This window comes from Heteronotia binoei, chromosome 13 (genome assembly GCF_032191835.1).
Source record: "Heteronotia binoei isolate CCM8104 ecotype False Entrance Well chromosome 13, APGP_CSIRO_Hbin_v1, whole genome shotgun sequence".
In the NCBI taxonomy this organism is placed as follows: Eukaryota; Metazoa; Chordata; class Lepidosauria; order Squamata; family Gekkonidae; genus Heteronotia; species Heteronotia binoei.
The window spans coordinates 74,626,722-74,653,607 of NC_083235.1; the positions used below are offsets into that span (position 1 = coordinate 74,626,722).

The 26,886-nt window shown below is 45.3% G+C and overlaps 1 protein-coding gene across 1 annotated transcript in view; it reads left to right on the plus strand.

The window, feature by feature from the left end:
* Nucleotides 1–521: 521 nt before the first annotated feature.
* Nucleotides 522–26,886, plus strand: part of GLP2R (glucagon like peptide 2 receptor) — a 98,358-nt gene continuing 71,993 nt past the window's right edge. The window contains exons 1-2 of the mRNA XM_060252111.1: nucleotides 522–580; nucleotides 6,764–6,827. Of these exons, the coding sequence (XP_060108094.1) occupies nucleotides 522–580; nucleotides 6,764–6,827 (123 nt within the window). The remainder of the gene's footprint in view (nucleotides 581–6,763; nucleotides 6,828–26,886) is intronic.

The following is a 26,886-nucleotide window of genomic DNA, read 5'->3' on the forward strand; positions in this document are numbered from 1 at the left end:
AATAGTACATGTAGCTATTCGCTTGGATTGCAAAATAGTTCACTTCCTCCGGATCCCCGTCGAAAGTCGCATCCAGCTCCCGGCCCCCCCCCAGGTCTCGCTGTCTGACCAGGGCGGGGGCCGCCGGTGCTTGGGGCGCCGCCGGCACTTGGGGTGCCGCCGGGGCGACGGGTGGGGGTTGGCTCGGCCGGCTTCGCGGCCCCGCCGGCGCCGGCTGCTGTTGGCGGGTCCCGGTTACGCCCAACGCTCTCCCCAGCTGGGCGGTCAGGGTCTGCAGTTGGTCCTTGAGGTCCTTCACTGCCCCGTCGACCTCACGGCGGACCATTGACCGGAACATCTTGTAGTCTTCGTCGTGCGGGTCCTTGGGCTTCAGCCCCCCGTCCTCCTCCCCGCACTCCGCACCTTCGCTCCCGCCGCCCGGGACTTGGGTCATGGTCGCCTCGGCCCCTTCCTCCGGCTCGCCTGGGTTGGCAGCCGCGGCTTCGGCCAGCTGAACCGGCTTCGGCCGGCCGGCTTCGGTCATGATCGCCTCTCGGCGGATCGGTGCCTGGTCCATCAACGTGGTCGAGGTCCTCGGCTGGTATTGCCGGGGGGGTAACCACCAACTGGAACTGGGGGGGGGGGGAGCCGCGGTCCTTCTGGCAGTATGAATGTGCCAGGGTGTCTCGGCCCCCTCCGCTCTGGTTGGGAGTTCTCCATTGTCCGGAGGCTGATCGGACATCGCCTTTTCAGTTGCCGGAAAGGTTGAACCCCGAGAGGGAGTCCTTCAAAATGTCAAGTCAGCTGAATTCAATAACGAGTCTTTGGTTAAATCAAAGCTTCTAGTTTATTGAAAGCAGAAACGAAGACCATGATAACAATTGAAGGACTGAGGTACATGAACATTAACCAAGCATTTAAGGTATAGATCAAAGGATTCCTACGGGCGGGGTACTCTAGGCAGTATGTTTTCACACTAGGATGTTACTCCCTCGTTCCCTATGCCAAGGCCTTGGCGCTTTTGCACTCCCACAGACACCCGGCTTGAGAAGGCTCCACAATCTTGTTCCCATATCAGCATTTCAAAGCAGACTACACAACAAAGGCATAGCTAAGAGGAGGGGGGGAAGGAGAGTTAGCTAGCAGCACTCGGTGTTCAATATGGGACCAGAATCCCTTGCTTCTGAACCAGAGTTAGAAACCATATTAATAAAAATACAGCAGACTTGACACTTGTAGGTGAGATCTGTCATCCTGCTAAATTGGCATTATGCCCACTCACAACAGAGTACTCAGAAACAGAACATGTATTGCATTTTTAAACGTTAATGCTGTAACTAGGATTCTTAGTATGTAGTTTTGTGGTATTGAATTTTTGACCTTAATGTATATTATGTTTATTTCTGGTTGCCACTGACTGTGATAAATAAATTTAAAAATTATAAGGGAAAGGACACTGATTATTTGTTACATACACCAAGATTAGCGTTCCTTCAGCATATCAAAAGTACAGCATATCAGACTAAGCGTATCTGGGACCAAATAGTAACCATATAATCTGCACTTGCTTTTGGGAAGTCTTACTATTGGGAAGGCAAGGTCTACAGTGTTGTGCTTGTACATTTTGAGGACTTGGCAATGTGACCAGGGGGAAAAAACCAATGGGACTGTGGAATGTGAATATGACCATAACTGATTACTACATGTGATGATGTGACAGCTAGGTTTGCCCAGTTCAGGGCAAGTAGTGCCTTACCTGGAGATGACCTGCAGAACTCCAGAGTGATAGTTTTGTAAAACCAAGTGGGGATAAGAACAAACCAAGAGGAAGAATCCAAAAGAAATCAGGGAGGAGACTACCTACAGATGAAGAGGTATGGCAAGGGACAGAACTAACTAGGGATGAAGGGCAAGTCAAGAACAGAAGCCAAATAAGGACCCAGAGATACAAGAATATTTTTACCTCAAGGAGGCTTGAGCCAAGCATGTGCGGTAGCAACTAAGAACCTCAATGTGTTAAAAGGGAACAACCATATAAAGTTGAGTGAATTAGGCTGGGTACCAGTGATGTAATTTGAGACTTAGGCCTTACACATGGGACCTATGCCAAGACATGGAGCTCCACACTAGACTAGAAAAACTCATGTCTCTACCTTGGGGCCCACTCAAGGTCAAAATCCACCATCAGGTGAGACACTATTGAGACACTGGGTCTTTAATTATCCACCAAGTAGCTTTCCAGAAGTGTTCCTTTATCCTGAGGACTTTCTGTGGCACTCCTAGTCATGTAGTAATATTAAGGGCTGGGTTATGTCTTTGTAACATTGGCTGCAGTAAATACATTGTTTTGTAAACTTTATCCTGCAATTTAGTTATGTTTATGTCAAATTAATGGTGGTTGTTCTGGCACAACATAATGAAAACCTGGTCCTACCAGACCTCAGCCTTGGTTGTTGAGGATGGAGGGCATCCTTGACTGCATGGAAGGATAAAGTCTATTGGGTCTAACTTGCATATGGGGTTTGTTTGGTGGTGGAGCCAGTTGTTTGGTTGCTCTGCCCCCGGCCCAGTTATTGAGTTTTCGCTTAAAGCTTGGAGAAAGTAGGCACGGGTCTTTCACTATGCTTGAGGGCTTACTTCATCTTTCTGGATAATTTTGGAGCACTTTCACAAGGTTTTCTAAGATGTTTTCATCTGATTAGAACAGCCAGAGGGCGAGGCAGTGAAAACATGGTTTGATCTTTGCAGCCTGTAGGCCCACACCCACGCCCCCCCTACTTCAGCCCCCCTTTTATCTTCTTTCCCCTCACTTTTTTCTTTAGCTCGTCCCCAGTTCCAGGGACCATTCTGGGGAGGGTTCATGAAGGGAGGTGGGCTCTGTTGTAGGGTGTGTGGTTAGCACTATCATGTGTGCTTTTGTGTGGGAATGGCCATATTGGTGCTTGGTGGCCATTTTGAGATTAGGGCCTACAACATTCATGGCATTGGGGAAAGGGAATGGCCCTTTGAAGGGAACACAGCTCACTTCCAAACCACCCCCCAAAAGACCTTTAAGTGCGAAATCCTTCTTGAATGAGGAGGAAGACGGCCATGAGAGACATAGTATTCTTCAAAGGCTCACAGAATTAGAGATAGTGCATGGGATTTCCCTATCAAGAGGGCAGGTGGAAGCACCCAGGGAGGCACAGAGATATCATACTTCCTGTTTTAATGTTGATGTGATGGCCCATCTTTCTGCTTTAGAACACTGTTCAGGTACTCCTCCATGAGGAGATAATATATTGTCCCTGGTAAGTTACTGTCTCCATTTTTCCTCCAACCTCAGTTCTTGCCTTTGTCTCTATTGTTGGATCAATCTAAGTTTTGCATATGTGCTTGTTTGTTTGTGTGCTGTTTGCTCTGTGCCAAAGAGCAAATACTCGCGAGGGCATAGTAACATGGGTTTTATGGCTGCATTTGACGTAATTGAAAAGAAGGTAGGCTTTATTGCAAATATTACAATTGCTAATTGCTAATCTGCACTTGCGGGCTGTTTAAAAAAAAATTGTGAGAAATGCCCTTACCAGTGTCACGTGCTTGGTGTCATTGCTCCACTACTTTGATGTATTTACATGAAGGTGCTGATGAAGCTTATTTAATTGAGAGTAGTGGCCTGATGCTTGCGTAGCTTGGCAGATCTAGTGAAACATCATTACCTAACTACAAGTAATTGTTGCTATAATGTTTTTCAATTGAAAAACCTCACAATATTTTCTTTTGTAGTGACTTTCTATGAATGCTGGTAACTGTAACATCCTAGTTATTTCAGTGCTAAGCTCAATGAAATAAGCTCAGTGAAAACATTTGGACATAATAGCTGTGTTTGTCACATGTTTGCTACACTTTGCTGCTGTTCCTTTGAAAATGCTCTGTTAGGAACTAGGAGAGCAATTAGTTCTTGAAACCCAATAAGACCACTGCACTTTTATTAGCTATTAGCAAGTTTGCTAATTATTCTTGGGGTGCGGTCACACGTACCATTAAAAGCGGGTGTGTAGCGCTCAAATCTGAACAGCTGAATATTGATTCGATGCAGGGCAGTTCAGACGAGCATCCAAGAATGCGACTCATTCTGTCGTTGAGTGATCAGACATCCAATACTATCACGCTCTTTTCTTGGAGCATGCGTAATCAGATGGTGATTTCTGGGAGGGGGGGGGGGTCCATTGAACATGCGCCCAACTGTTTGGAGCTGGGAAATCAAACATTGCTTCAGAGGCAGGGGGGAAGGGGAAAAGTTTCCGGAATGAAAGTTGTCGATCCAAACCAAGGAACTGCCAGGAATTACTTTCCTAGAAATTGGCAGTGACAATGATATCTTGAAATCCTCCACATTGAAAAAGAAGATTTTTTTCCTGTTCTGAATAGTGGGATAACGTTCCCCCCCCCTCCGATCCTGTGTTGATTGGAGAAGCAGAAGCGTCACCTCAGATTCCCGGATGATCTGGCAATGCGCATGTCTGCTGGGGCCTTTTTTATTAAAAAAAGGTGGGAGGCATTATCGCGTGTGAGCTGTCCAAACAACAAAAAGCCGATCTTGTGCCGCTGTTTTGAAAAAAGGCCGGACTTTCTGTGCTGTCAAATTAATGCACCATTCATGCGTAGCAAGCTTGGATGACCCTGGATGACGCTCGATTGCCAGATGTGGATGTTTGAACGAACACATTTAATCAGTCAGCCAGACGGAGCTGTGTCATCACTAATGGTACGTGTGACCGCACCCTAGGATAGTTAAGTGGATAGGGAACTGCCTGGAAAAGTGCACTCAAAGAGAAGTTGTCAAAGGCATCTCATCTGAGTGGAGGGAGGTGTCCAGTGGGGTGCCATGGGGCTCAGTTCTGGGCCTGGTACTTTTCAATATTTTTGTAAATGATCTGGATGAGGCTGTGAAGGGGATACTCATTAAATTTTCAGATGACACAAAATTGGGAGGAGCAGTGAACACACCAGAAGATAGAGATAGCATTCAGCATGATCTGAACACACTGGAAAAGAGGGCAGATGTGAACAGGATGCAATTTAAGACGCATAAATGTCAAGTTCTACTTCTGGGTAACAAAAATGAGCAACACATATACTGGATGGGAGATGCACTTCTACATAGCAGTGTGTGTGAACAAGATTTTGGGGTACGGGTGGACCGTAAGTTAAATATGAGCAGCTAGTGTGATGCAGCAAAAAAAAAAAAAAAGGGCTAATGCAATATTGGAGTGTATAACATCCCAAATGCAAGATGCCATAGTACACTGCATTGGTCACTTGGAATATTATGTGCAGTTCTGGAGGCCTCACTTCAAAAAAGGGTGTGGACATTATGGAGCAGATGCAGAAGAAAGCAATGAGGACGATCAGGGGGCTGGAGACCAAGCCCTATGAGAAAAGGCTGAGGGAACTGGGAATGTTCGGTCTGGAAAAGAGGAGTTTGAGGAGGGGCATTATTGTTGTCTTTAAGTATTTGAACAGTTGTCACTTTGAGGAGGGCAGGGAGCTCTTCCTGTTGGCAGCAGAGGAGAAGACTCACAATAATGGGTCTAAATTAAGGTCAGGAAGGTATCGGCTGGATATTAGGAAAACTTTTTTACAGTAAGAGTTGTTCAACAGTGGAATAAGCTACTTAGGGAGATGGTGAGCTCCCCCTCACTGGCAGTCTTTAAGCAGCCATGGAACTAACTGATAAAACACCATGTAGTACAAATAAACACAGCCTATTGTATAACAAATCACAACTAAACACAAGAACACAATGAATGTATGTAACAAGGGGAGGGATGGTGGCTCAGTGGTAGAGCATCTGCTTGGGAAGCAGAAGGTCCCAGGTTCAATCCCCGGCATCTCCAAAAAAGGGTCCAGGCAAATAGGTGTGAAAAACCTCAGCTTGAGACCCTGGAGAGCCGCTGCCAGTCTGAGTAGACAAGACTGACTTTGATGGACCAAGGGTCTGATTCAGTATAAGGCAGCTTCATATGTTCATATGTTCAACAATAATCCATACATAGTCGATGGAGCAGGAGATAATGACTGACAAGCAGGGCCTTTTTTTTTTTTAGCGGAAACGCACAGGAATGCAGTTCCAGCTGGCTTGGCATCAGGGGGTGTGGCCTAATATGAAAATGAGCCCCTGCTGGGCTTGTTCTACAAAAAAGCCCTATATGAAACAATGGTGATGTCAGGAGGTGTGGCCTTATATGTAAATGAGCCCCTGCTGAGCTTTTTCTACAAAGTTATGGCTCCTTTTTAATGGTCCCTCTCAGCCTCCTTCCCTTAGCCTCTCTTCCTTAGAATACAAGGGAGAGTGCAGATTTACATGAAAGTAGCCCCACTGACTTCAGTACATTTACCCTTGTGTCATGGGCTGCTCTCAAACTCTGATGCAGACACAGGAGAGACGGATTTGGGGACTCCTGATCCAGAATGACTGTGGTGATTGGCTGCAGTGATTGACAACACCAGGGGCGATTATGCTACTTGATCCAAAAGAAAAACAAAGGAAGTGAAAATGGAAGGGAAGCAGGCCTCATTTGGGACAGGAGCTCGCAGAAGCAGAGCTCCAGAACCATTAAATTTTATTGTGCTCTTTCCAGCACCAACACTACAGTGCTGGCACAAGGCTGATGCCCCAGGCACGGTGCCCCTCCTCGCCCCTGCTCGGTACACTCCTCCTCCCCCCGCGCTCACACCCAGTAAGGGTGAGTTCAGCTGCTGGCAGCGCAGTTTGCACAGCGCGCCCCGTTGCTGATTGCCGTAGCTCCACCTCCCGGGCTGTTTCTGTGCTTCAAGCTGTGCAAACTGTGCCACCACCAGCCAAGCTCGTAATTTTCCCTTGCCAGGGACGAGGGTGGGAGGGAGGAAGGGCCCAAACCGGCACCGGTCATGGCTTTTTCTTTCTTACCACCCCCACCTCAAAATACTTGCTTCTGTGCTCTATTGTTCAAAACACCCTGAGAGAATTCTGCTGAATTCTAAGATTGGATAAGCTTTCTAATATTTTTCCTGACAAAGAAAAGAAAAATAACCAAAACATATAAAGCAGACGGATTGAAATCATACCCGTGGCCACACAGGAGAAAGTAAACTTAAAAGTATGATGGGAGTAAAGTTTTATTATGACAATTATAATTCAAGAAGCACTTGAAGGTAGATGCTGAGTGGATAGAATTTAGTCCACCTTCTGGTGATATCAGGGGTGTTTGGCATATGCAAATGAGTTGTGCTAATAAGTTCCAGCACCTCTTTTTATATGAAATCATCCCTAAACGGAAGTTTCAAAATTGTTTGACTTTGCAAGAAGGGAGCTCAGACATATAATAACATGGGATGAACTCACAGGGATCCAGAAGCACCTGACTTCATCTGGTGACTATTTACTCCATATCCAACCCATCTTACCATGGGGTGAGTTCAACTCGGGAATGGCTGCCAGATCTGGCTGTGTGGCCAAGTCCATTTAATGCATAAGGGAACAGGAGCTTGCCTGGCCTGGCCTGGCCTCCTAACCTTTCCTGATCCCTTGGCATGGCTGCCTTATCTCATACGAACCTAAAGAATCTCTTAAGGTCTGTTATCAATGACCTCTCTAATAAAAGATTAGGGAGGTAATAAAAAGTGAGAGGGCTTTTTTAAAAAGTTGCCGCTGATTTCCCCAGACAAATTTAAGATGTGCCAATATGACCATATTTAGGCGCTGTCACTACAGCATTTGTTTATTTATTTAGATGTCTATACACTGCCTTTCTTCTTGGCTCAAGGCAGCTTTTACTGGCCAAGTTTGCCATTTTATGCATTTGCTGCATTTTTACTGTCTTTTTAATTGCTGTTTTGTGATTGTTGCTCTTCGGGAGAGTGAATAAAGTTCCTCATCAAAGGCTCCTTAGAAAGCTCGAGAGTCATGAAGTAAAAGGACAGGTCCTCTTGTGGATCAAAAACTGGCTAATTAATAGGAAGCAGAGAGTGAGTATAAATGGGCAGTCTTCGCAGTGGAGGATGGTAAGCAGTGGGGTGCCGCAGGGCTCGGTACTGGGTCCCATGCTCTTTAACTTGTTCATAAATGATTTGGAGTTGGGAGTGAGCAGAGAAATGGCCAAGTTTGCAGATGACACTAAATTGTTCAGGGTGGTGAGAACCAGAGAGGATTGTGAGGCACTCCAAAGGGATCTGTTGAGGCTGGGTGAGTGGGCGTCAACGTGGCAGATGAGGTTCAATGTGGCCAAGTGCAAAGTAATGCACATTGGGGCCAAGAATCCCAGCTACAAATACAAGTTGATGAGGTGTGAACTGGCAGAGACTGACCAAGAGAGAGATCTTGGGGTCATGGTAGATAACTCACTGAAAATGTCAAGACAGTGTGTGATTGCAATAAAAAAGGCCAATGCCGTGCTGGGAATTATTAGGAAGGGAATTGAAAACAAATCAGCCAGTATCATAATTCCCCTGTATAAATCGATGGTGCGATTTCATTTGGAATACTGTGTGCAATTCTGGTCACCACACCTCAAAAAGGATATTATAGCATTGGAAAAAGTGCAGAAAAGGGCAACTAGAATGATTAAAGGGTTGGAACACTTTCCCTATGAAGAAAGGTTAAAATGCTTGGGGCTTTTTAGCTTGGAGAAACGTCGACTGAGAGATGACATGATAGAGGTTTACAAGATAATGCATGGGGTGGAGAAAGTAGAGAAAGAAGTCCTTTTCTCCCTTTTTCACAATGCAAGAACTCGTGGGCACTCGATGAAATTGCTGAGCAGTCATGTTAAAATGGATAAAAGGAAGTACTTCTTCACCCAAAGGGTGATTACTTGGTCTCATCGGACCATAGGACATGGTTTCAGAAATCCATGTCCTTAGTCTGCTTGTCTGCAGCAAAACGTTTGCGGGCTTTCTTGTGCCTCATCTTTAGAAGTGGCTTCCTTCTGGGATGACAGCCCTGCAGATGGTTCAGATGGTGTCAAGCAGGGCTGGATCAAGGGGGGGGGGGACATAGGGGGTGTTTGCCCCAGGTGCCACTAGAGGGGAGATGCCAAATTGGGTATGGAGTCCATTCTATTCTATGGGCTTATAAGGCAGAATGAGCCCATAAGGGGGTGCCATTTTTGAATTTGGCCCCCTTCAAAAAACATGTAGATCCGGTCCTGGTGTCAAGCGTGTGTGGCAGCAACCAGGTGAGGAGTACAAAGACAAGTGTACTCACTTTTGTTGCCAGCAGTTTAGACATTAATGGCTGTGTGTTGCGTGATTCTGAGGGGACAGCACATTTACACTGTTTTACAAGCTGTAGACTCACTACTTTACATTGTAGCCAAGTGTCATTTCTTCAGTGTTGTCACACGAAAAGTTTTACTTAAATATTTACAAAATGTGAGGGGGTGTACTCACTTCTGTGACATACTGTATAGTTTATACTAGTACAGCTATCAAAAACTCCTCGTTTCCCTTTAATAAACATCTGTGGATAAAATATCTAGCTGCTGGGTTTACTTCTTTCAACCAGGATGTTTAATCCCCTTCAAAATTGTTGGGGCAATCCAATTGTAAATAATCAGATCTTGCCATGTCACAGGAAAAAAACCTCTCCTTGTTTCAAGTCCACTCACACATAAGATTTTTTGGGGGGGTGGGGTGGGGGGGTGGGGGTTACCTATGAGCTCATTCAGGCCAAAGGGAACACAGAGAGCTAAAGGGCTTCATTTCTTCTTGTGCCCTATCACTGAATATTTCAGTCTCCGTCCAGTCAATTCAGGCCAGGGGGCAGGAGAATATTGTTCAGCTGTCTACACTCTGGCAAGTGTCCAGTCTATGGCCTTTAATTGTCAGATTCTTGTAGAAATGGCCTTTCCTTAAATTTGCTTTTTTAGCAACTGTCTTTAGCAAAGTTTCTCAATGATTCAATTCCCTACCAAATCAGTGGTCACTTTAAAGTACCATGAGAACAGGACTCTAGTTGGGAGTACTCCATGATACTTTCCTTGCTCCCTATTGGCTGAAGGAACCAGCAACAGAAAGCAGATGTGCTTGCAAAGTTTACAGTAAATTCTGTCTGCCTTTTTGTTTCAACCAGTGAAGATGTAAAAGGAAACCTGACTTTAAGAACTCTGCAGGTTGGAGCAGATTTATTATCTGCTGTTCTTGCTGAGATACAGGAAATACTAAAGAGGCGGTATTGTTTGAGAGTTGATATATTTTTGTAGAAAAAAGCTGATATAACCAGGATCGTTGAAGGGGATTACAAGCAACCTAGGTTGTTATCGGTGATTTGTTTGAACATACAAGTTTGCCATTCTGGATTATATTGAATACTCAGTGCTCTTCTCTGCAATGAAGTTGTGCTCTGGGTTGTGTCCTAGATTGGTGCTTACAATTACAGTGTTATTCCTGATTAAACAGGTAAGAAACCATGCAATTTTGAGAGTTATCCCTTTTAAAACATGTTATTTCAACATGTACAAACTGTGTGACGTTTCCACAAACAGTGTTTGTTTAATAGAACGTTGATGTAGTGTATAACAAAGATTTTACAAAAGTTTACATGGTATGTAGTCTCTTGACTTTTTCCAGGTCAAGTATTATTGCTGCTGGGGTTTTTTTTTATTGCATTTGTAGATAGGATATATTTGATTCAGATTTTCCTTATGTGGGTTAATTAACTTCAGCACTGGTTCTACTTCTATCTTGTAATTTTACTAGGTAAACTATTATTTGTTAATTTCACTTCACTCTTCTCCACCTGGTACACGCACCCACCTCCCACACCCCTCTGATTTCCATTTTGAAAAGATCATACTTTTCACATGAGGCTTCAAAGAGAAACATTAGAAACTCTGTGTAAATATTGTTTATTTTGTTCACTACTGCAACTTTCCTCTGAGTTTTAGATTTTCATTTGGAATCTAGCAAGTTTAAAGCTCATCAACAAACACATGCAGAATCTTTGAAATTATTCCACTGCTTAACAACTCCACTGTTGATAGCTAAACTCATGCTGCTTCTGCAAATCTGAAACAACTTCCTGAATAGCGGTATCATTGTTTTTCATGTCAGGAACAAATTAATGCCTCCATTCATCTCCGACTGACTTTAAAGACCAGACTTCAACCAGACATGTGCGTATCAGAAGAATTTTAGCGCAGATCAACAGCCTTCACAATTTTTTTTTTATTCAGACAAGAATGTCTAAAAAAGTTAGTCCATTGAAGACAATCCCTGTGGTCTATATATCTCCCCTTATAGTGAGATACTGTCATATTTATCTCATAAGGTTAATTAATGGCATAATTAAAAGCATAATGGCTTTTGTGTCAGTCCTTGTGAGCTGCATAGTCAGTCCCTTTAACATCAATGTTGTGTCACAAATTGACCTGAGACATTTTTATTCAGTAGGATTATCACATACCAGTTGAATTGTAATGTGTCACATTATCCCACTGTGGCGAGTGAAGAAAAATTCCTCTGTTTCCATGCCCCTTTTGTGATGATCTGGATGACACAAAGAGCATAGAAAGAATGACTGCAATACAGCTGCAGGGAATTTATCACAAGGCTTGAACCTGCAAAGATCTCTCAGCCTGAGACAAGATGCAACAAACAGGTTCGTAAAGACGCAGATCATCACACTTGCCAAGTCTGCAAAGGGATAGTGCATTTGAATCTCTAGATGTCCTTTAAAAATCCATCATGCTGCTGTAAAAATCCAGTGTGGAAGGCACCTGAAGTAACACTTGTTAGCAAGACCAAGCTTTGTATACTTGGAATTCAGCTTTAAGAACAGAAAAGCAGCCTCAGCTTTTGGAAGTGACTAACAGAACTGTCTGAAAATCATGCTACTTTGAGAGTAGGGTTCCCTGCTTTCTTCCCACGTTTATTTTTTTACAACATTTATGTCCCACCTTTCTGCCTTCACAAGCCCCACCAAGGAAGCTAACAAATTAAAACATACATATAAAAATAACTTTTTAAACCATTAAAACCAACCAAAAACTGTCATATTTATCTCATAAGGTTAATTAATGGCATAATTAATTAATGGCATACTGTCATATTTATCTCATAAGGTTATCTCAATGCATAACTAAAACATTTAAAACCAAAGCTAAAAAAATTCGAAGACATAAAAATGATTAATACATCGGTCAGGAAAAAGAGATCACTGAGGGGACACCTAATAAAACAAAAAAGTCTTCACCCGCTGGCAGAAGACAGCAACAGAAGATGACAAATAACTCTCCCTGGAGAGAGAGTTCCAGAGATTTGGTGGCGTGACTGAGGAGGCCCTCTTCATGATTGTGATCTGCCTAATCTCAGAAGACAGCGGCACCTGAAACAGTACCTCCAAAGGTGACTGCAGTGGTTGGGTAGGTTCATAAGGTTCACCTACTCATTCTCTAGATTTGTAAACAAGCCTCCCCCCCCCCCCCCGCCCTGGCACACTTTTCTCCAGTGTTCTGTGTACCCCAGCAAGCAAATCCTGCAAAGCTGTTCTGGATCTTCTAACTCCTCAGCAAAACAAGAAATGCAAAATGGTATGGAGCTGCTGCATAGTATGGAACTAATAACATAGTTCTTGGCGCTGGTATGGAACTTGGGACAACATGACTGAACAACATCCTGTCATGGCTAGTAGTCGTTTTGTTTTATACAGATGCATCAATGTCCTTAATTTCCCCAGAACACTGCTGTCACTGCTCAGTGCCAGAAATATTTTAGTCCTATGAATGTTTATTGAGAAGTAAGTCCTTCTGATGCCACGAACATATGTTTACACAAAACTGCTGCATAAAAGCTAGTTTCGTATATATATTTGGAAGAATACACAGCTGAAATGGAATCAGTGGGACTAAAGTTCTGTGCAGGTGACTGGTCTGTGCATGGAGGGAGGGTCATGGTCATGCCTACTCTGACCCTGCCTAAGGTTGAAGCAGACTTCCACATGTCTGTAGTGACATCTGCAAGGTGCCTATGTGCATACAGCTATGCCCTGATGTTTGTTCACAGCCTACATATGTTAGAGTGTACGCATGTAAGTACCTGTGCAAACCCATGGGAACTGATTGTGACCAGGTGGCCCAGCCAATGAACACAATCTAGAACCCCTCCTACCTCTCCATCTTGCTCCATCTATATATGCAAATTAAATTACGTTGAGGATGCAGTAGTTCTGAAAGAAAGCTTTTTGTAAACTTTAGTTATCTCAAGAAGCGTGCGTGCGTAGGAAAGCTTATATTCCAACTTAAACTTTGTCGGTTTGAATGGTGCCATGGGACACAAACTTTATCCCAAAAGTAGTAACTTTTTAATCAGTTGGGAATGTGTTTACACGCTCACAGGAGAAATCCTAGGCTAAATTACATCTGTTGCCAATGTAAGTTCCTTGCTTCTTTTTTTACTCCAAAAAAGTTAGCAGAACGAATAATAGTGCTGCAGATGGACTGACGTGGACAATGTTTACAAATCTCCCCAAACACAGAATGACCACAGAGTGGCTCATTCCTGCAGAAGTGCTCATTTGACCATTGAAATATTGAGGGAAACCGAGCATCAGGCAAACCTCAGCAAGGCTCATTCAGTCCACGGCTTTTCCTTGCGGTAATGTCCACCAATTAATTAATCTTTTATTAATTTCCCTCCTTCTGAAGATTTCAATGTAGGTTGAGCACTACTGTGCTGGAGTACACATAGATATATTCAGGGTGTGTATTCCCCCACAAAAAGAACTGGAAACCGATCCACTTTTTCCTTGATCACAGCTATTGCACCTAGCCATAAGACTATCCCAGCGTCATCCTTTTGCAAGGAAACAGGACAATGAACTACTACTACTCTAGAACAAACTTGTTCTACTCCAGTGATAATTACAGCCATTGTAATACTATTTATTTTGTCATCTGGAATTCTGAATTCCAGCATTCCAACATTAACTTTCCAATTCCAAAATTAATTTTATTTCTTCCCCTTCACTTTTGGTAAGCGTTTTGCTAGGGACAAAGCAGGTCAAGCAACGTATAGACAGAAAAAAAAACTGCGTGGAGAGCCCACAACTCGGAGGATGCGTCAGTTTATTTTAGTGGCAGGAAGTGCAGTCAAGTCACAGCTGACTTTTAGTGACCTCATAAGGTTTCAAGGCAAGAGACTTTTTTTGCCATGGCCTCTGTCTGCATAGCAACCCTGGAACTCCTTGGTGGTCTCCCATCCAGGACCAACCCTTAACTTCTGAGATCTGGGTGGGTAGCCATGTTGGTCTGAATCAGTAGAACAAAGTTTGAGTCCAGTGGCAGTAAGAAGAAGATACTGGATTTATATCCCGCCCTCCACTCCGAAGAGTCTCAGAGCGGCTCACAATCTCCTTTCCCTTCCTCCCCCACAACAGACACCCTGTGAGGTAGATGAAGATATTGGATTTCTATCCTGCCCTCCACTCCGAAGAGTCTCAGAGCGGCTCACAATCTCCTTTCCCTTCCTCCCCCACAACAGACACCCTGTGAGGTAGATGAAGATATTGGATTTCTATCCTGCCCTCCACTCCGAAGAGTCTCAGAGCGGCTCACAATCTCCTTTCCCTTCCTCCCCCACAACAGACACCCTGTGAGGTAGATGAAGATATTGGATTTCTATCCTGCCCTCCACTCCGAAGAGTCTCAGAGCGGCTCACAATCTCCTTTCCTTTCCTCCCCCACAACAGACACCCTGTGAGGTAGATGAAGATATTGGATTTATATCCCGCCCTCCACTCCGAAGAGTCTCAGAGCGGCTCACAATCTCCTTTCCCTTCCTCCCCCACAACAGACACCCTGTGAGGTAGATGAAGATATTGGATTTATATCCCGCCCTCCACTCCGAAGAGTCTCAGAGCGGCTCACAATCTCCTTTCCCTTCCTCCCCCACAACAGACACCCTGTGAGGTAGATGAAGATATTGGATTTATATCCCGCCCTCCACTCCGAAGAGTCTCAGAGCGGCTCACAATCTCCTTTCCCTTCCTCCCCCACAACAGACACCCTGTGAGGTGGGTGGGGCTGAGAGGGCTCTCCCAGCAGCTGCCCTTTCAGGGACAGAGGCTCAGAGTGGCATACAATCTCCTTTCCCTTCCTCCCCCACAACAGACACCCTGTGAGGTAGATGAAGATATTGGATTTATATCCCGCCCTCCACTCCGAAGAGTCTCAGAGCGGCTCACAATCTCCTTTCCCTTCCTCCCCCACAACAGACACCCTGTGAGGTGGGTGGGGCTGAGAGGGCTCTCCCAGCAGCTGCCCTTTCAGGGACAGAGGCTCAGAGTGGCATACAATCTCCTTTCCCTTCCTCCCCCACAACAGACACCCTGTGAGGTAGATGAAGATATTGGATTTATATCCCGCCCTCCACTCCGAAGAGTCTCAGAGCGGCTCACAATCTCCTTTCCCTTCCTCCCCCACAACAGACACCCTGTGAGGTGGGTGGGGCTGAGAGGGCTCTCCCAGCAGCTGCCCTTTCAGGGACAGAGGCTCAGAGTGGCATACAATCTCCTTTCCCTTCCTCCCCCACAACAGACACCCTGTGAGGTAGATGAAGATATTGGATTTATATCCCGCCCTCCACTCCGAAGAGTCTCAGAGCGGCTCACAATCTCCTTTCCCTTCCTCCCCCACAACAGACACCCTGTGAGGTAGATGAAGAGATTGGATTTATATCCCGCCCTACACTCCGAAGAGTCTCAGAGCGGCTCACAATCTCCTTTCCCTTCCCCCCTCCCACAACAGACACCCTGTGAGGTAGATGAAGATATTGGACTTATATCCCGCCCTCCACTCCGAAGAGTCTCAGAGCGGCTCACAATCTCCTTTCCCTTCCTCCCCCACAACAGACACCCTGTTAGGTAGATGAAGATATTGGATTTATATCCCGCCCTCCACTCCGAAGAGTCTCAGAGCGGCTCACAATCTCCTTTCCCTTCCTCCCCCACAACAGACACCCTGTGAGGTGGGTGGGGCTGGAGAGGGCTCTCACAGCAGCTGCCCTTTCAAGGACAACCTCTGCCAGAGCTATGGCTGACCCAAGGCCATGCTAGCAGGTGCAAGTGGAGGAGGGGGGAATCAAACCCGGTTCTCCCAGATAAGAGTCCGCACACTTAACCGCTACACCAGACTGGCTCTCCAAACAAAGACAAACAAAGTTTTATTCAAGGTATGAGCTTTCAGGTGCACACAAACTTCCTTAGATACAATGACATAGAAGTTAGCAGTACATACATAGAAGGCAGAGGTTGCACAGCAAATTAGCATAGAAGATAATGAAGACGTTTTAAAAAAAAGGAGGAGGAGGAGACTGGATTTATACCCTGGCCTTCTCTCAGAGAGGTTTATAATCTCCTTCCCTTCGTCTATCCACAACAGACACCCTGTACGGTAGATGAGGTTGAGAGAGCTCTGAGAGAACTCTCTTGAGAGAACAGCTCCAAGCAGGCCCATAGCCAGGATTTTAAAAGCCAGAGCCATATTAAAAAGTCAGGGGGCACTTAACAGCTCCCCTCCCCTGGCCACCATGGCTCTGACCCAGGGCACCCGACTCAGGGCTCCTGACCTTCCCTTCTGCTCCCCCCCCCACCACAACAGCCACCTTGGGGCTAGCAGAGGTGAAAGCTGGGAGCCAGGGGCTATCCCCAGCCTCCCCAGTGATTTAGATTACATGGGAGAGGTACCCGCCACTGCCCCTCCACACCATTTAAAGGTCTGGGGGAAGCAGTGGCTACTCCTAGGTACCTCTCCCATGCAATTTAAATCATGGGGAGGGGGGAGCCCCCAGCCCCTCAGCTTTTACACCCATGGTGGGGGAGGGGGAAGGTCAGGGGCACCTGAGTTGGGGCACCAACAGGAAGTCAGGGGACAGGGCCCCCACAGGCCCACCGTAGCTACAGACCTGGCTCCAAGAGAACTGTGACTGATCCAAGGGAACCAGCTGGGTGCATGTGGAGGAGTGGGGAATCAAAATGAGTTCTCCAGATTAGACTTTGCTGCTTTTAACTACTGCACCAAACTGGCTCTCAACAGGAATAACAAGCTATAACAAACAGGTATAACAAGCTAAATTTATAAGATCACTCTTTGGGTTTAATTCCAGGGGGAAACCGTGGAGCAAATAAATATATCAACATTGGAGATAGGTGGGCACTGTAAATGTATCATGCTCAATTACAAGACGTAAAGCCTGAATGAATTTAATATAAGTAGTGAGATAAGAAACCAATACCCCTGAAGTTCAGGGAGGTTGTTCCAACTGTTGTAATAACTTGTAGTTCAGCGATTTCTCTTTTTAGTATGTTCCTGAAGTTCCTTTGCAATAAAACAGCTACTTTGTGGTCACCCCCTCAATGTCCTGGAATGTCAAAGTGGTTTTTTTTTTTGGGGGGGGGGTGTTTGTATTTGTGTGTGCATGTATGTATGTGCATGCATGTGTGAATGTAAGTGTGCACCTGGACGTTATGGTGACCTCTGGTGACTGACTCCTACTGGAGACATGGAGGATATTCAGAGAAGCGGCTAAATAAAGGCTGCCCTGCCTCCATGCTCTGGTATTCCAAGGAGGTCTCCCATCCAAGTACTTGCCAGAGTCAACCCTGCTTAGTTTCTGAGATCTGACAAGATCGGCCTTGCCTGGGCTATCCAAGTCAGGGTGAAGGTTAAAATGTTTTCCTACAGCTGATTCTTGATGTGAGATTTGTGTTCACGTTTCCTTTGGCATACGGTTTGACCTGTTTGCTTTATGTAGAGAATCAAAGAGCACTGTTGAAATTTTGTGGCATATACAATGTTAAAAGATGAGCATGTGAATAAGTCTGAGATGGTGAAGCTGATGTTGTTAGGTCCAGTGATTGTGTCGTCTGGGTTTATGTGGCAACAAAGTTGGTATCTGGGTTTATTGTAAACTGTGGTACTAGTGTCCATGTTCAGATTAGATGTTGCATTATTGTGGGAGAGGAGTTGTTTGAGATTGGGGCGCTGTCTGTGTGCAAGAAAAGGTTTTCCCCCCCAGTACTTGTGAAAGAGAACTGTCATTATCCAGTAGAAGTTGTATGTCACTGATGATACATTGAATTGTTTTGAGTTGAGAGCTGTATGTGACCATTAGTGGTGTTCAATTATTATCTCTTTTGGGCCTAATAGACTTTCTCTGGGTATTCTTCTGGCTTTGTTAATCTACTTCCTGAATTCATCAGGTGGCTGCTTTATTTCTAAAAATGTTTGTTGTACATCCCTCAAGTGAGAATCTCTGTTTGCAGGATTGGAGCAGATGTGGCTGTAGTGTAGAGCCTGGCACTATACAATGGATTGTTTGTTATGTTCAGGATGATAGCTGTGTGCAAGAAAAGGTCACATCTACTTTAGAAGAGACAAAAACCGCAATAATTCCAAATCTAAAAGAGATAACTACCTACTTCCTCTCCCTATCTCCCTTGTTACATCAGCTCCGGTCGCTTACATGTGGAAGGTTCATTAATGTTTCAAGTCCTGGAAGTGCAAAGAATCATTTTATGATCTTCAGGACAAGACTAATTTCAAGAGCCACGAGAAAGGAATTCTGCTTTATGGAATGGATCCAAACCAAATAGTTTTTTTACTCCTCCCCCCACCCCTCCTTCTCCAAACATAAATGATGAGAGGAGACTTGTTGGTCAATGAACCTTGTCTTAAGAGACAAGGAATCGAAATGACGCATTTAAACCAATCAAAGACACGCTCTCTAAACTTAGCAGACCCAACTTGGCTTTAAAACAAACAGGGGAAAAAGAGCCAAACAGTGAGGACCTTTCAAGGAAAACTCAAGAGTGAACCTGCAGATGTTATTTGTGCAGCTTGTACATGCTCAGGGCTAAACTACACATGATGTTCAATTGTATGCTGCCTTTTCCTGATATTTCCTTATTTTAAATATCAAATGTGTTGTGTCCTAGGTTCAAATGGAGAACTGTTACTTTTGGAGGGAAGCTGAACAAGCCAAGCTTGTACTCCACACCAGGGTTCCAGAGAAGGCCTAAGCGTGCCCAATCAGGGGAAGGATTGAAACATAAGTAGCCAATCAACATCTAGGCTCATACTGTACCCTGATAGGCCCTTAGGCCTCTGTAAATAGCCAATCCATGTACATAGTTAAGGTCCAATCAGAAGGGGGCAAGAATGGTATAAAGGAGCAGGAGGTTTAAATAGAGCTCAGTCTGTGTTGGTGTTCCTGAAGTAAAGCTTGTTGAAATCACTCTCCGACTCTGGTCTCTTACTGCGTCGACCCCAGTACTTTACAAAATGTAACCATGGAAGATGCAGTCTGCAGGAGAAGACCCATATAAGGGGGGTGATTGCTTAATGTTACCTCTTTCAGTGTCCTTTCTTCTACATATTCCCCTTGAGCAGCTTTTTCCTTTCGAGTGGAGGAAATACGATGTGCCTTTTCATATATGCTCTTAACACACATTCATTAAATTATTTCTAGCATATAAAAATATTGCCAAGCTGCACAATTTCATCCTGTATCATGTACCCCCCAAATGCCTCAAAATCTGCTGAATTGCTACCCATGCTTTCCTTGCTTGTGTTATCTACTCCCCTCTGCTGTCCGTGTGTGCCATACAATGTGACAGGGGAAGGAGATGGATGACAGGACTGTGGTGGAACATATGAACGTATGAAGCTGCCTTATACTGAATCAGACCCTCGGTCCATCAACGTCAGTATTGTCTACTCAGACTGGCAGCGGCTCTCCAGGGTCTCAAGCTGAGGTTTTTCACACCTACTTGCCTGGACCCTTTTTTGGAGATGCCAGGGATTGAACCTGGGACCTTCTGCTTACCAAGCAGATGCTCTACCACTGAGCCACTGTCCCTCCCCATCTTTATTTATTTATTGGAAAGCTTCAGCTGTCTCATTTCCCAGTTCAGCTGCAGCTTAAAAGCAAGGGCCAGGCACAAGGTAAGAGTGTGCACATGTTATCAATCACGAGCTCTAAGAATGAGAAACAAAAAAATCAAGAAAAATCCTTCATCTCCTTGGTAAACTTTGCACAGAACTGAACACTAAAAGGAATTAATGTTGAGTCCAGTGGCGCCTTTAAGACCAACTAAAGTCTATTCAAGGTATGAGCTTTCATGTGCAGGCACACTTCTTCAGATACATTGAAATGGAAGTTAACAGTTCACATATAGATGCCTCTATATAGGTGAACAGAAAATTAGCATACAGCTTAATGAAGTTTTTTTTTTAGTATATACAGAGACTAAACAGCAATAACAAACTAAGTTTATAGGTCACAATATATTTGGATTCAATTATGGGAAAAACCAGTGGAGCAATAAATATGTCAAAGTAGGAAACTGATGTGTAAAAGTATTTGTTAAGAGTAATTGGGACTCTGTTGTTACGTGCCATTTATTCTGTTTGGTAAGAATACATATATAAGGACTGAATGACTTTAGCATATGCAGTGAGGTAAGAAACCAATATCCCTGTTAAGTCCTGGGGGAGTTCTAGGTGTTGTGATAACTTGTAGTTCAGCAATTTCCCTTCCCAGCCTGTTCCTGAAGTTCCTTTGCAATAAAACACCTACTTTGAGGTCACCCACCGAATGTCCTGGAAGGTTAAAGTGTTCTCTTATGGGTTTCTCAGTCTTGTGATTCTTAATGTGAGATTTGTGTCCATTTATCCTTTGGTGTAGGCTTTGACCTGTGCCCTGTGCAGAGAACAGAAGGGCATTGTAGACATTTAATGGCATATACAGTGTTAGAAGATGAGCAAGTAAATGAGCCTGAGATGGTGCAGTTGATGTTCTTAGGTCCAGTGATTGCATTGCCTGGGAAGGATGCTGTTAGATAACTCCATGCTTGAGAGAAGATGAATACAGTGTAACAACAGAGCCTCAGTTACTCTTAATAATTAAGAAGGATGCATCAGTTTCCTACTTCGACGTATTTATTGCTCCACTCCCCCCTGTAATTAAATCCAAACATATTGTGACCTATACATTTTGCTTGTTATCACTGTTTAGTCATTGACTATATTTAAAACCCCCTCTTTATTAAGCTGTATGCTGTTCTTTCATGTAGAGGCGTGTGTGTGCGTGTGTGATTTCTATCCTGCTCTTCTCACCAAGGCGGGTTCAGGGCAGTTTACAACATAAAATCATACAGCAAGTTACATAGTGTAATATATAATCTCTAAAAATCTAAAATTAGATCAATTTAAACTAATACATAGCATTAAGATGGCTAATGTTAAATCTTTGGTCTGGTTAGATGTTACATTGATAAGTCTGCTCATGGTGGATGAAGCCAGCAGTTCAGGTTAGTGATTTAAAGCAATTAGAGCAGATATAAACAGGGTTTAGACAGGAGGGACTGAGTCTATTAGACGTCCACTGCCTCACCCAAAAACCTGGTGGAATAGCTCCATCTTGCAGCCCCTGCAGAACTGTAACAAGTCCCACAGGGCTCTGATCTCAATGGGGGAGCTCATTCCACCAGTTCGGGGCCAGGGCCAAAAAAGCCCTGGCCCTAATCAAGGCTTAGACGATGTCTTTTGGGTTGGGCATTGCTAGTCAATGGTTATCAATGGATCTTATGGCCTGTTGGGGAACATATGGGGAGAGGCAATTCTGCATGTATGTTGGTCCCTGGCCGGTCAGGGCCTTAAAGTTTAGAACCAAGACCTTGAACTGGATTTGGAACTCTATTGGCAGCCAGTGCAGTCTGTAGAGGACTGGCTGGATGTATGCCTTCAGAGGAACCACAGACGGCGGGCATGCTGCTGCATTCTGCACTAACTAACTTCTGGATCCAGGAAGCCTGCAGCTGTTTGGCTGCTACTCTCTCAACTACCTTACCCAGAAATGGAAGATTTGATATTGGGCAGTAATTAGCCGGGACTGTTGGGTCCAAATATGGCTTCTTTAAGAGCAGACATGCCACTGCCTCCTTCAGCTGCCCTGGGGAAACTCCTGATGTCAGTGATAAATTGGTTTGCACCTCATCTCTACAGGCCTTCACCGACCAAGATGGGCATAGATCGTGGAGGTGTGGTGGGCCTCACAGCTGCAAGAGCCCTGTCAACCTCCTCCCAAGAGAGGTGGCTGAATTCGTCCGCAACAGAATCAGAAGTAATTTTCCTATTTTGGAGGTTGTGACCAATTAGGATTAGTTCATGGGTCATAGTAACAAAGATTAAGAAATTCATGGGGTCAGTTATAATAAAGATTCATAAACGGTGTTCCATTAGATTCTTAGGGAAGTAATAAACAATAAGGTTCTGGTATGACTTTGTAGTGTTTTAAGTCATTTATAGGGGATAATGTTGCAGTGATTTAGTAAATACAAGAAATAAAGCCCAGTTCATCTCTCAAAATTATCATGCCTAAGGTCCATTTAATGGAGGTAATGCATGTGGTTTCAGCTCACAAGAATTTTGGTCATTCTCCATTATCCCCTGTGGAGAAACGCCATCTTAGTTGGGAGGGAACATGAAACTGCTATGCAGGCTTTGGCCTAGCCTCCCTCCAACCCCCCTCCCTTCCAGAGCCAAACCAGCAACTCTAGGGGGAAAGCTTCCTAGAGAGGCAGGAAGTTCTTTTGTCCTTTGCATTTGAGTTAACCAGGAAGAAAAGCAGTCCTCAGCTGGCGCTCAAAGGAGAAGGTTGTGAGCATGGGGGCTCCTGACTGTGGGATAGGCCTACTCAGGAAAAGGAGGCCCCCAGGCAGTCAGATCAAGTAAGTCATCCACAAAGCAGGGCAAGTTTAGACTAGGGACAGTAGGATGCGTTTATAACCACCTTTTCTTTGTCATGCTGTTTGCTGTGCGGGTGCTGTGCTGTGCTAACCTTTTACATGCAACTGTTTTTGTTTTGTTCTTTTCTTTTCTTTTTCTCTTTTAATTAAATATTTTTGCTGTTTTGAATGCTGGCAGTCAAACTCTGTACCACATAGATCCCCAACTGCTTTAGACCACGCTGCTTTAAGAAGGGGGCCCCGGGGAAGGGGGAAGGCATGCAGTTGGATAAGGTGCCAATCCTCCAGGGGTTCCCCGAAGAAGTGCTGTGGTCTCTGTGACACCCAAGTACTGGGTGGCAGAGGGCCTTGAGGCCTGGCCTCATAGCTGGAGAGGGGGATTGGGAATCCTGTTCCTCTCAATCTGAACCCCTAGACTGAGCAGGTGGTGGCAGCGAGCCCAAGTGGAAGGAGGAGAAATAGCTCCCTCCAGGAGTTGGCGACTCAATAGGGAGTTGATGGGACCGGGTCTGAAGGCAGAATCGGGCCAGTTCCACCACATTTGGCGGCAGCGGTGGGATAAGAACAAACAGAGAACTTGATTGGCCAGGCATTTTTGTTTTGTGATACGTGCAAGCACCCAGAGGAAGCAACAGAGGTTTTGTTTTATTTTTGGGTCAACTGGAATAGGGAAAGTTTAGTTAGTTAGGATGGAGCATGCTAAGAGACTGGAAATCCTGAAGATGACAAAGCCACAGCTCCAGGAAGAGTGCGCAAAGCAAAAGCTGGAGTGTGACAACATGACTGTAGCAGATATGAAAGACCTCCTGTTGGAGCATCATCAGCATGCAGGGGCACCTGCAGAAGTGCCCCCCACCCAGTCAGAAGCAATCTTGCGGCTACAGTTGGAACTGGAGAGAATGCGTATCGAGGCGGACCTAATCCGCAGACAGGAGGAAAGAGAGAGGGATGAAAGACAAGCTGAGCGGGATGAACGACAAGCTGAGATCCGCAGACAGGAGGAAAGAGAGAGGGATGAAAGACAAGCTGAGATCCGCAGACGGGAGGAAAGAGAGAGAGCTGAGATCCGCAGACGGGAGCAGGAAGAGCAACGTCACCATGAGCTTGAGGTGCTACGTCTGAAAGCTGAACAAAGCAAAAAGATCAAAGTCACCCCCAAAGACTTTGCAGTGTACAAAGAGGGAGAAGACCCCTCCATATACCTCTCCAACTTTGAGAAGGCAGCCAAACAGTGGGGGATTGCAGAGGGAGAGTATATGTCTTACCTCTGTAGCAACCTGACTGGAGAACTTTCAGCCATCTATCACAGCATGCCTATGGAAGATGGGGGGATAACTTTTGCGGCCTATAAAGCCACTGTGTTTAAAAGGTTTAAACTGGGGCCAGACCACTCCCGAAAGCAGTTCAGGGGTTTAGCTCCACGAGAAGGTAAATCCTATTCTCCTTAGAAAGCTTGAGAGTCATGGAGTAAAAGGACAGGTCCTCTTGTGGATCAAAAACTGGCTGAGTAATAGGAAGCAGAGAGTGAGTATAAATGGGCAGTCTTCGCAGTGGAGGACGGTAAGCAGTGGGGTGCCGCAGGGCTCAGTACTGGGTCCCATGCTCTTTAACTTGTTCATAAATGATTTAGAGTTGGGAGTGAGCAGTGAAGTGGCCAAATTTGCGGATGACACTAAATTGTTCAGGGTGGTGAGAACCAGAGAGGATTGTGAGGAACTCCAAAGGGATCTGTTGAGGCTGGGTGAGTGGGCGTCAACGTGGCAGATGCGGTTCAATGTGGCCAAGTGCAAAGTAATGCACATTGGGTCCAAGAATCCCAGCTACAAATACAAGTTGATGGGGTGTGAACTGGCAGAGACTGACCAAGAGAGAGATCTTGGGGTCGTGGTAGATAATTCACTGAAAATGTCAAGGCAGTGTGCGTTTGCAATAAAAAAGGCCAACGCCATGCTGGGAATTATTAGGAAGGGAATTGAAAACAAATCAGCCAGTATCATAATGCCCCTGTATAAATCGATGGTGCGGTCTCATTTGAAGTACTGTGTGCAGTTCTGGTCGCTGCACCTCAAAAAGGATATTATAGCATTGGAGAAAGTTCAGAAAAGGGCAACTAGAATGATTAAAGGGCTGGAACACCTTCCCTATGAAGAAAGGTTGAAACGCTTAGGGCTCTTTAGCTTGGAGAAACGTCGACTGAGGGGTGACATGATAGAGGTTTACAAGATAATGCATGGGATGGAGAAAGTAGAGAAAGAAGTACTTTTCTCCCTTTCTCACAATACGAGAACTCGTGGGCATTCGATGAAATTGCTGAGCAGACAGGTTAAAACGGATAAAAGGAAGTACTTCTTCACCCAAAGGGTGATTAACATGTGGAATTCACTGCCACAGGAGGTGGTGGCAGCCACAAGCATGGCCACCTTCAAGAGGGGGTTAGATAAAAATATGGAGCAGAGGTCCATCAGTGGCTATTAGCCACAGTGTTTATGTGTGTGTGTGTGTGTGTGTGTGTATATATATATATATATATATATATATATATATATATATATATATATATATATATATATATATATATATATATATATATTTGGCCGCTGTGTGACACAGAGTGTTGGACTGGATGGGCCATTGGCCTGATCTAACATGGCTTCTCTTATGTTCTTATGTTCTTATTCTGAATGTGGGGTAATGAAGGAACAGACAGTTCCAGTGTTATTGGGCCGGGATTTATTGGTTGGCCAGTACTCTATCAATGCTGTAACCCGCAGCCAAACCCTCAGAGGAAAGTGGGAGGAGGAAGGCAACTTTAGGGAAGCCACCTCACCACCAACCAGGGAGCGGGAAATAGCCCAGGTTACTGAGGACGAAGAGAGGTCAGTCACCCAGGAGGGGGAGGACCAGCCTGTCTCAAGCCCTGGAGTAGGGTGTTCCCAAGGGAAAGAGGGGTGTAGCTTTCCCCAAGTGCAGCAAGAGGCTGTAGATGTTCCTAGCGAGGAAAGGAACCTGTTTAGCGTAAAGGATGTGCATGCTGAAGAGACAGAGGAGGAGAGTGGAGATTTCACAGGAGGTTCTGAGAGCAGCAAGGCTAATGTGGGCTCAGAGGAGCACATAGCTGAAGGCTTGGGGGAATGGGAGTGGTTCCAGAAGGGGGTCCTGAGTGACCTTAGGTTGGAACCGGTTCACCAAGTAGCTGTGGATCAGGAAGTGGGATCTTCCGAGACTCTCTCAGAACAGGTTGTCTTGAAGCAGGGCAGACAGGAGTCCTGGGAAGCTGTGGGACCTTCCAGGCGGGAGGGGGGTCAGTTGGGTAGTGCTGAAAAACCAACCGAGGGGACTGAGAACCCAAGCCAAACTCTTGCTGAGGATTCTGGAAACAGTGGGACTAGGGGTAGCTTGAAGGCACAGATGATAGAAAGTCTGGGGGAGCCAGGAATGGTCCTGTCTGAGGTTCAAAGTGACCCTAGGCTGGAACCACTGTGTGAGGTGGCAAGGGACCAGAAAGTGGAGTTCTCAGAAGCTGAGACATGGGCTAGGGTGATGGTTTTCCTGCCACTTCATACTGGTGAACGGAAAGTGGAAGGGGAGGGACCCCATATGATTGTGGATGACCTGGACGATGCTACTTATGTGGTGGCTATGGAGAAGACGGGAAAGGCAGTTAAAGTGGTGCAGGTGAATATACCACAGCCATTCTCTGCGAGGTCCATGGTGTTGCATATAGGTAGGAAGGAAGGAGACAAAAAGAAGCTGGGACAGCAATTGTTTGGAGCCCCCGAGGTGGTTTTCTGGGAGGTCAGAGTGGACAGAGGGAACATTCTACCAATGAGGGATAAAGAAGAAGCAACTGTGTGGGAACTGGGCAGTTTCCAACCTCATAAGTGGGGCCAGGAATTTCCTCCTTTGATGGACCACTCACCCCAGCAACAGCAGCAACTGAGGGAGAGCACCAAACTCCAGAGGTGGTCCTGGGAGATGGAGGAGTACATCTTAAAGACTGGACATTCCTTCCGAATGCAGCAATGCGACTTTTTGTCCAGAAAGGACATGGACACCTAGGGTGTTGGACTTTGTGTATTGTTGGGAAAATTCCTAATCTTGGTAAATGTTCTGTTTGGGTTAACGGGTTTCTCCTTGTTTGGTTG